The sequence below is a fragment of the Charadrius vociferus genome, unplaced genomic scaffold (assembly GCF_000708025.1).
Source record: "Charadrius vociferus isolate BGI_N301 unplaced genomic scaffold, ASM70802v2 scaffold611, whole genome shotgun sequence".
Classification (NCBI taxonomy): Eukaryota; Metazoa; Chordata; class Aves; order Charadriiformes; family Charadriidae; genus Charadrius; species Charadrius vociferus.
The window spans coordinates 1,063,506-1,074,197 of record NW_009646844.1 but is presented as its reverse complement, the minus strand read 5'-3'; the positions used below and the strand labels follow the sequence as shown (position 1 = coordinate 1,074,197).

The following is a 10,692-nucleotide window of genomic DNA, read 5'->3' as shown; positions in this document are numbered from 1 at the left end:
CCAAAGGCAGATGTGTTTATATGGTTTTTGCTTGTTGGCTATTTTGCCAGCTGTTGTGGGTGAAACACAGATCTCTCAAGATAAGTTACCTGCTAGCCTTCAAACAGAAGTGCTGTTTTCTTTTAAACAGTCTATTTGAAGCTGCATTCGTGCTCGTGTATTCGGTCAGTACTTTTGGAGCTTGAAACCTGCTCTCAAGATGTTCTTGGTGCATTTAAGTGGACCTGTCAGGGCCGCGGTAAGTGTTGAAGGGGTTGATCTCTCTGAAGATCAGAGATACACGTTTCAATGGCAAAACCTTTCCCACTGTGCTCGGCTTAAGGAAAACTGTACCACACTGAACATGTTGGTGTCTGCTGTGTAACTTGCTCCTATCTGTGGGCTTGAACTGAGATTGCAGGAGAGAGCTCTTGCCTTTCTTCTTGAATCCTGCTTTATTTTCAACATACACGCCTGTGGAATCGATAGGTATAGAAATCTGACATTTTGATGTGTCTCTAATTGCTTCTTTAATGTCAACTGAAGAAGTGTCAGTGACCTTAACCGACACTTGTTTTGTTTCTCTCTTTGAGAGTTGTACAAAATAATCCAACAGAAAGATACTGTCTGCTGTTCCTGAGAGCTTTTGTTTTTTTAGTAACAGATTAAACATGTTACAAGATTTGACAGTTTTAATGCAACTGAACTATTTACTCTTTGCTTCAGTAAAAGGATGTTCCAGAAAACAGGATCTAGTACACAATATTTGTGCCAAAATAGTTTCCCTGTTATATACTTAAAATTGGAAATGTTTTAATGATCTTAACTCTGTCTTTATAATCTATATAGAATTTTTATTCTTTAATTAGGAAACATCTTGTAAAATCTTCATTAATGTTCTAAAAGTGCTTTGCTACAGTTTCTGACTTTCTGTGATGTTCTCGTTAACTTTTTGTTTCTTAAAATTCTTTGTCTTTAATTACAAAATGTAATTTTTGCTATAAAACATGACCACGATGCACTCTATTCTAGAGAAGAGCAGAAGCCTTGCAGTTCTAGCAGAACTGTACGTTCTTATGGCTTTCCTCATGCATTTCTGCAAAAAGTGAGGTACATCAAACATACCAGTGCTGTCATGCAAAGAGGCACAGGAGCTCTGGGATCTTTTGTATGTTCAACTTAATAAAGCATACAAAGCAATTCCAAGCTAGATCTTTCCTTCTGTTTCCATGCGCTGTGCCTTCTCTGTCTCAACAGATGTAAGTGGAATCATATAAGCGAGTTTATTCTTGATTTGCATTTGGTTTTTTTCCCCTGTAATGAATTTACTGTTAACCCTTTATTGTTACATAAATGGTTTACTCAAACTTTCAAGAAGTAGATTGAGCGCTATTGTAATAAAATGCGTCTCTGTTCACTTCTCCAGAAACAGCCTGGCTTTTAGCAGATAAAACTTGTCTTGTATAGAATTTTTCTTAGAGCCAGAAGATGCAAAAATTCTGCAATAATTGAACAACTCAGTGAAAAATGGTAAAGTTCACATTACAGAAGGAACAAAAAATCACTTTGTGCTAGTCGAGAATACCCAGAGGCTTTTCTGTGCGCTGAGTTTTGTTATCCGATGCTCATATTACAGACGACTTCCCCACATTGTGACTGATATGTGCTCCAAAAGGGTATACTTGGGTTTCAGGTGTCCAGGAGCAGACTTTGAATAGACAGGTAAACCAAACTGAAGGATAATAATACATGAGTACTGGCAGGCTGCCTAGATTGGCGTTGGTAAACATGATTCTGTAAGAGCTACGGAGCATGGAACAGGAACTGTGCTGTATTTAAATAATCAAGAGGATTAGCCTGAGTTCCTTGACTGCTGACAAGTACCTTGCGCATAGGCATAAGCAAGTCCTTCGTAAAAACTATGAAGAAACCAGGAAGACGACTCTCATCAGACAATTTATGTAAGGTAGGGAAGGGGCAGGGGATTCTGCAGTCTTTTTTGTTGCTCTAAAGGGACAGATACTGAAGGGCATGGCATTTTGGTGGTTTTGCATCAGGCCTGAGACATAGCTTGCACAAATTGTTAAGACTGCTCCCTGAGCAAATCTAAGGGATGTAGCTTTTATGTCTCTCCATCAAACTTGGGAGAACATCTGAAGTGTATCCACAACAATGATTTAGCTATGGAAAGTAAATCAACAATTTTTTTAATATGAAATTGATAAACACTTGCAGGGTGCTGCCTGGGCCTTTTCCCACATTGCTTATCAACATTGTCAGTGATGTAATTCTTACTGTCACTATTTCAGATTTCATTTCAAAGTCAGGAGTGAATGATATCTAATATTCATGTTGTTAGCATGTGTGTACTCTGGTGCTATTGATCTGCAACAATAATTTTAAGTAGACTTGCGTTTGAACACGATTTTAGTAGGTTTTTTTTCCTTCAGTATGCAGTTGGCTTTTGCTTAATGCGTTGTTTTAAATATTACTCTGAAAGGGCCCTCCCTGAATGGAGACATGGGATTTGAGGCTACAAAACAGACACAGACAATGATAGCAAGATGATAATAAAGATAATGAATAATTTTTGATGACACTTGGTGTTTTATGCCTTAGCAGTTTGCTGCTCTGCGGGAACAAATGGTAAAACTGGCAGCAGCATGGTGGGGCTACAGCAGAGACTTGAGACAGCAAACTATTCACAAGAGTTATTACTGAATGCTGATGGTCTCTTCCCATACAAAAAGAAAGCGTGCAATGGTTTCTGCACCTGCAAGGAGTATCCTAGCAACATCACTGAGGAAACTGTATGCCAGGAGTTTTTTCTGAGTGCTTTTTGTTGAACATCATAGCAGCAGTTGTAAAACAAAGGTCAAGAGCAATTTAAGCTCTCAAAAGCGCTGTTGCTTAATTCATTTACTCAGAGAAATGTTTGTGTTTTAGTTTTCTGCCTAAAGGATAAATATCAGGTTACAGAGCCATCCAACAGATTATCCAATTGAAGTTTAGTTAAACGTGAATGCCACTTAATCTAAGATGTCACTTCTTACTTGCAGGAAAATTACTGTTAGCATTTAACTAACTTTCTGTGCAACACAGAACAGGGAGGCACAGAACTCCAGCTGGTAGTGGGAACAGATCATCAGTCTAATAAAAAAAATAACGAAGAAAGCTTTTTTTATTTTTGTCTGAGAAGGTGTATGCGGGCATTGTCTTACTGTATGCACAGGCCTCAGGTGAGTCCCTGCTTTGTGCTTCGTCATCAGCTTTCAGGAAAATATTTATTTCAGGTTTTCCTCCATCATTTACCAGTACTGTGTCAGAAGTACTTGCTGGGCTTTCTCTTACCAGCCGTGCTATCTTGTGAAGGGGAGAGGGCAGTGTTTATCTTTGTGTTTTACGGACGTGGGAGTTGAGGTGAAGGACTAAGACTCTTTTCAGTCTTTCAACATTTTTCTTATACTAAAAGACTAAATACAGCACTGTACCAGCTGCTAGGAAAATTACTAAGAAAATTAATTCCATTATAGCCTAAAGGCTTCAGCAAATCTAGCTACTCATGCAAAGTAAAGCTAAGCAAACAGCACGAATCACACCATATTATAACCTTAAGTAATTTATTCTAATTAAAACTTACTTATTTAAGCTAAACAACTAATATCTTTCAACATGCCCTCTGCCCAGTCTGGTAGGTAATCTCTAACTCTAGAGACCAGTCAAAACCTGGAATTTTTACCTTTTCTATTCAAATTTGCTAGACAAGGGACAAAGCCTGTTGCTAGTCTTATTTTTCCTGCATTCTGACTTGGTGAAAAGATTCTGTACTTGATAAAGGTCAGCATCCAATAATCTCTTAGCTATTTAGAGGAATACAGGTTCTTTGTGGTTTCATATATAAACAGTCATCTAAAAAGTCAGCAGTCATCAGACATAATTCTCTCAGCTCCCTGTTTATTAAGCTAAATGATGATTTAAGCTGGAATTTAATACCAAACAAACTAACGTGCTTAAAATAACCTTCTGTTTCCTTCATTAGAAAGGCACTTGAAAAATGCTAGAGCTATTTCCCTTCTCTGAAAAATATTTCCAAGTAATTTGCCAAAGAAAATTAGCTGACGATAAGGTGCAAGAAATTTTCAGTGAAAATCTGTTACAGCTAATAGAAAAAAATGAAACACAAACATTTTTTTTCCCCCCTTTCCTTCTGGACTTCAGGTGATGTGACTCCTGTTCTCATGAATCCTCTTTCGCAGTTGCACTCCATTTCTCTGTCAGAAGGAATATGCCGTACCATATCAGACATGAATGCAGATCATGTGATGGTCACACAGGAAACTTTAATGGAGCAGTTAGTGAAAAATTATCCAGGTAATGTGTTCATTTCTCTTTCCGTTAAAAAGTGACTGTATCATCAATTGAGTTTCTGATATTGGGCAGGTTATCACTGAATGTTTTCAAGCAAAGCTGGCAATATGGAAGAATATAAATTAACAGGCAACTGGTAGAATACATGAACATGCATACTATCCTCATCAGTCTGTGCCACTAACATTGTTTTGAATGTAATCCTTTTTACATATTTTAATAAATCTTTGAGAATAAGAGAGGGAACTGGGTGAGTGGCAACTGAGATAAAGTTGGGAGTATGTCCTTTCTAGGGGGTAGGAAAGCATAGATGAGGTATTTAGGTGCCAGATATGGAGCAGCATAAAATAGACTGTGTGTTAGAAGACAACGACTTTGAGTCCTCCTCATAGAACACAGCTGACTTTGATGGCAAAGGCACTGGATAGGAGCCTATATCTGGTGTTTGCTATCAAAAAAATACAACTGACCTTAAATGCCGATTCGTTGGTCAAATTCTAGCCCCTTCCTTCCTGAAAGCAAATTATACTAAATGAGCTTTATTCCTTCTCTTCTGATGGGGTAGCAGCCACTTCCCTTAAATGCTGCATTTTCTTTTGACTCAGAAATGTACAATTGCCCTTATATCTGCAATATTGAAGTGTGAGTGTGTGTGCATGTGAGACTTTGTAAAGGCTCATTATGGCCCTCTGCAGGAGGTTGCTTGGTTTGATACTGAGCTTCCTCTTTTGAGTCTTCATAATATTATAGTTCTTCAAATGTTACAGGTCGATGTGGTAGGCATTTTCACTAGTGGGAAAATTTTAATGGAACTCCAAAAACTGGCCCAGAACCCTGCTAAGAACGTGATGTAGTCCATATGTGCACCAAGACAACCACAAGGTATAATTTTTAAGTCGGCCAGAAATAGTGCTCTCAAAGTCTGTAGGGAGACAGCGCATTTTTCACCTTGCTGGAAGTTTCAATTCTTGTGGGAAAGAGATCAGCAGAAACCTGGGGCAGTAGGTCAGATGTCACTAATGACTCTGGGACTGTGAGACCTGAGGGGAAACTAGCAGCTGAGACCAGTCTCAGTGAGGTAAAATTCAGCAGCAATTGTCGTCTGACAAAATTATACCAGAAGCTTCAGAGAGAGTGATAAAAGCCACTGTTAAATAACCTGCCAAGAGGGAAATGCTTTGAACTACACATTGTTTGGCTTGTACCTGGCAAAAGGTCTCTCTCATGAGTATCATATCTTGACAAACACAAAGAGAACATCCTTGCTTATTTGAAGGAGAACATCCTAAGCTCTAATCACAGCAGTGCCGCAGTGACAACCAGAAACGCAGCTGGCCTTTACCTTCTCCCTCAGGAGTGACCTTGCCTCTTGAGTGAGGAATGGCCGTCGCAAATTTAAAAAGGGTTTTACTGATCTGTGAGACACCGGCAGGATTGCACCTACCAGAGCCCTCGGCTGGATGATGTTTCTGTGCTGCCCTCACCTGGCTGGCCCAGGAGGGCTCTCCCTGACTCAGAGCTGTAGCTAGTGCCCAGTCCAAGATTTGGGGCAGCCCTCGCTGCCCTCCATGTGTGGACACTGCTGCACAGCAGGGTTGTCCCTATTGTGCAAGGAGCCCAGGGCTGTGGGTGGGGGACAGCTGGATGCAAGCACAATTGCTGGCTCTGGAAGCTCAGCAGAGTGGCTGAAATTGAGTACGCCCCACTCAAACTTCAGTTGCCAGGTCAGTTTCAAAATTCTTTTGGAATCCTGAGAACTAAATATATTAGGTATTTCATGTTCCGTTGCTTCCAGATCTGTTGTAGGTTATTTTTTTGTCCAGTTCCCATTTTATTTGAAAACTTTCTGATTTGAAATATCTGCATCTTTGTTGCAGGTGTTGCAGTTCCCGCCTACAGTATCTTGTATAATATCCTTGGCACTCTAATTAAAGAAAGGAAAATCTATCATACGGGAGAAGGATACTTCATTGTGACTCCCAACACATACTTTATGATAAATGATGCCACAGAAGACAATAGAAGAGTCCCGCTGGAGGACAGTTGTTGCTGTTCATTGCCTCCCATCACTTACTTGGTAAACATTGAGCGCTGTGCAGACCTACTGAAAGAAAACATATCCTGTTGTAGATTTTGCCATTGTTTCCCTGACCAGAATATGATCTGTGAACAAAGACATCGGCTGCTAATGAACCATCAACCTCATGGAGGAGGTAAGAAAGGCTGCAGTGAATTGAAGCCTTCAATTCAAACTCAAGGGATCTCCACATCTGCTGAAATCCATTCCTGGGACACCATCAAATCCCTGACATCTGCAAAAAAGAAACTGAAAAGCAAAAGGTTTGGCCTTGGCCTTTTCTGGAGAAGTGCTTCTAAAAAAGAAAAACATAAGAAGGAGTACTCCACTTTTTCAGCCCAGTTTCCTCCCAAGGAATGGCCTGTCAGGGATGAAGATGACTTAGATAATATTCCACGTGATGCTGAACATGAAATCATCAAGCGTATTAACCCTACTCTTACAGTTGATAATTTGACTAAACACACGATATTAATGCAGAAGTTCGAAGAGCAGACAAAATATATCAGTAAGGGCACCTCAGCTGAAGTGTCAAGAGTCAGGCAAAACCATCTTTCAAATGATTGTGTTCAAAAGACAGGAAGTAAACCAGCAAAACACACCAGGAAAACCAAATCAAACAAAGAGAAGCAGATTAGCAGAAGTAACAGGAAATCTCATGTACATGAGCTAATATCCCAAAATGAGAAACTGGGAGAGAACCTTTCACTGCCTATCAGAAACCAACAGCCATCTGATGTAGCAGTGGAATCCCACATCATATATAAAAAACAAATTAAGAACCCTTTTCAGGGTCTGTCATGGAGACGCAACTTTTATGTGAAAGGGTACAAAGGTACTCTTAACAGTCAGCTGAAGTCCAGGACTCGAAACCAAGAAAGGGCTTTACAAAGGCCACGGACCTTGGACTCCTCAAAAACCTTTGAATATGAGACTGAACAGCTGGCTACTGAAACTCAGGCTGGCAAAGCTAACAAAAACAAACTACTCCACGCTAATAGGTCATCTCTCCAACTAAAGAAAGGTAGTTTAAGTGAAAACTTTAGTTATCCGCATGGCAGTACTTTGCAAACAGACAATAAATGCAAATACTTTCTGGAGAGTAATATTTCTGAAGAAAACATCTACAGAAAAGCAGTCAAAAAAAATCCTGTGGATATTCAAAAATCCCCTCACTCCTACACTGGAGGTAATGGTGTGTGCAAAGAAGATGCAAAATTTTCATTACAACTGAAAGATGAGTATGTCGGGTGCAAAGCTGATGCTGTATGTGAGTTATTAGATCAAACAGCAACTGAATTTCAAAATGTCTGTCTTTCAGACTATACAGCCAATGTTAACCTGGTAAAAACAAAAGGTATGAAATACAGACAAAAGACAGACAAAAAGAGTGAATTTATATTTAAATATGGCTGCGCCAGCCATCCTGGATCAATGAAGCTGGAAAGTGAAGGATTTACTGAGAACTGCCATCTTCTGTACCAAAAAGCACATGATGGTGACACCTGTAGCTCGTTACATCTGGATGACAGTTTTGAATGCAGCGAACCACCTCTCCTGCCTCCTGGCCATGTTTTTTCAGATACAAGAGACTGGAGTAAAGCTGTGCAAAAGCTGGGGACAGCTATGTCCCTAAAAAACTGTAAGGTTAATACTTATCCTGCCCAGTACAACACAACTGTAAATAAACGTGACTCCGGAGAGCATGGATATAAGGAAAGTGCTAGTTTTGCGGAATCAATAGATGGTTCAAAAGAGCATCCAAAACCAGATTTCACAGAAGCAGGCTGTTTGTGCAGTCAGGTTATTCCGATAGGTCACAGAAAGAAAGAAGAAACTGGCCTTGCTGAATGTGCGAAGGCTTCAGCTGAAGCAGGTTTTTACCACACAGATGAGGCTGGCGCAGAAACCGACATTTTGCAGAACTTCACCTACAAGACGGGCGAAGTAGTGGCATGCTGTGCTTTGGGGTCACAGACCAAAGAAACGAGAAACCCTCTGGGTAAAAAAGATGTGTTTTTTAACAATGCACGTACTGTGATATCAGGACAGAAACACTCGGAAGGGAGAGAAAACCACAGCATTACAGGAGACAGTGGAATTGACTCCCCAAGGTAAGAAATATATGTAATTTTGTTAGATATTTTAGCTTCAAATTAACAATCAGATTTAGTCAGAAATGTTGCTGTACATTATAACCCCTGCTCCCCAACAACAAAATTCTTATATCTTTTAAAAACTTCAGTGTTACGTCCCAGAAATACTCAAACAGTATAGTTCTACTGTGTCTTTTTACATGAACATTCCCTCTAAATCAGCTATACAAATGCTGCTGTTTATATTTTGCATTTGTTTTCACGAGGCCAGAAAATGCCTGAGTTCTGCCTTGCAGATAGAGATGGCCAAGTGCAGAAATGTTAAGAAACATGGTGTTTGATAAACTCAGTGTTAAACATGGTGATTAAGAAACTCCTGTTAGCAGGCAGGTTCAGCTCGCATTGACCTCGCCATATGACATTACGGATATCGTCATGGTTTCCCCAGTTGTAGACAAAGAATAAAAAGTGCTTTATAGAGGTGTTCAATCAAAACTTAAACTACAAAATACCATGACTTGCTCACAATAGATAGGAGAATGTGTAAATCACTTGTGTTAGAAGCTCCTGCTTCCTTTCATAGGGTAGATTGTGCCTGTACCTATACTTGAAAATTCCCTTAATGGAAAACAAATTGGTATGAAACAATTTCTTACATGGTTGCATGCGGAGAAGACCTACAAAAGTGTTAACTAAATTGTCAAGAACATAAGTTAAAATGCTGTGAGGGAAAAATTTGTACTGTAGCCTTGAGAAGGTAATATATGAAGGAACAAATCAGATACTACAGTTCTTAAGGAAATTCTGCTGATTTTTTTTTTTTCCTTAAGCAGCTTTTGGCTGTGCGCTCTTTCAAGCACACTTCTAGTGTATTACCTGGACATGAACGCTTAAAATCTGTTGGACACTATTTAGGAAAATATAGTTCAAAGGGTCATGTTGATTGTTTGTATTGATGCCATTTGTGGTACCAGAAGCTAACCCAACTCAGTTTATTTTTAGAATGTGTAGTCTGATGTCTAATAATTCTGTTATTTTAGATGGACTGAAAAGAAGATGAAGCTTCCTGCCAAATTCTGAAAGCATAAATACTAATGCAAAGAGGAGGACAAAGTGGAAGGACAATTGCAACAAAATTTCTTGCTTCAGCTAACTCTGGTCATGAATATTTGATTATATTTTTAATAAGCTTTCTAAACTTTGTAACAACATAACCATACTGTAAATGTGATCCGTCACATCTGTGAGGCTGTCTCCAAATCAAAGCTGTTAGTTAAAACTTTTGACCACAGTATTCACTCATCTTTAATTAGTTTTTGCATCCCTGTGATAATAAAAATGAGAACTGATACACTTCATTCCGGTCACACCATTAACCTGGAAAGGGTATGTGTTGCTCTAATAGGAACTGTTACCAGTTGGACAGGACTGTTTCAGACCGTAATTTTGAAAAGTGTTTCCTACTTGTGCCACAGAAATAACAGCACGCTACATCTCCCCTGTCAGAAAACAAAGCAAACGAGCTAGATTGGCACGCACCTTGTCACTACACAAACTCCTTGAATCCCGGGGTTTTCCTCACTGTGTCCTGAAGCAGCCTCAGCTGTCCTCCTGAATCTACTTGGTGCGTTCAGATATGGCAAACAGGATTTAAGCTTTGCAAATGAAAACATGTTGGTGCAGGAGACAACTGGTAAGGTCAGTGGCATTGCTTTGAGGGAAACCCTGCCGTGGGCCAGCGCACTCCGGCTCAGGCTCCTGACCACCACTTTCCTTCTCGTAAGGAAACAACATCCTGGCAGCCGTCAGGATCGCTTTATATCTTTTAGTTCAGAAGATTAATTTTGACTTCTTAATCCTGACTTCTTCCTGTAGCTAAAAGCGGACTGCACTTCTTTTATGATGCTGATCTCCGCCAAAGGCTTGTGGTCCTCTTAAATCTTGCGGAGGCACTTGGTCATATTGTTAGTGACTACATCAGACTCTTTCACTGTTGAAAACTTGCCTCCAGTGGTGATGGAGACAGACGGCTAAAGTTGTAGTTACCAGTTTTTAAAGCTATTGGAGATTTCTTTGAGGGAAGGTGTCTCTCTGGCTGTGAAGAAGTGGAAGAATCTGCGTTTGTGCCGGCTGGGGCTGAGGAGAACGCCCCCGCCCGCCTCAGCCCACAGC

General features: G+C 40.0%; 2 protein-coding genes across 2 annotated transcripts in view; both read left to right on the top strand.

Moving 5' to 3' along the window:
- Positions 1-4,187: 4,187 nt before the first annotated feature.
- STOX1 (storkhead box 1) lies at positions 4,188-9,600 on the top strand (the record flags this gene model as incomplete). The annotated part of the gene is made up of 3 exons (XM_009893865.1): positions 4,188-4,350; positions 6,225-8,538; positions 9,561-9,600. Coding segments are annotated over 3 exons (2,517 nt in total), but the record flags the coding sequence as incomplete, so codon positions are not given.
- Positions 9,601-10,191: 591 nt separating this feature from the next.
- LOC104294414 (nucleolar RNA helicase 2-like) overlaps positions 10,192-10,692 on the top strand; it is a 14,900-nt gene continuing 14,399 nt past the window's right edge. The window contains exon 1 of the mRNA XM_009894017.1: positions 10,192-10,218. Coding sequence (XP_009892319.1) covers positions 10,192-10,218 — 27 coding nt within the window. The remainder of the gene's footprint in view (positions 10,219-10,692) is intronic.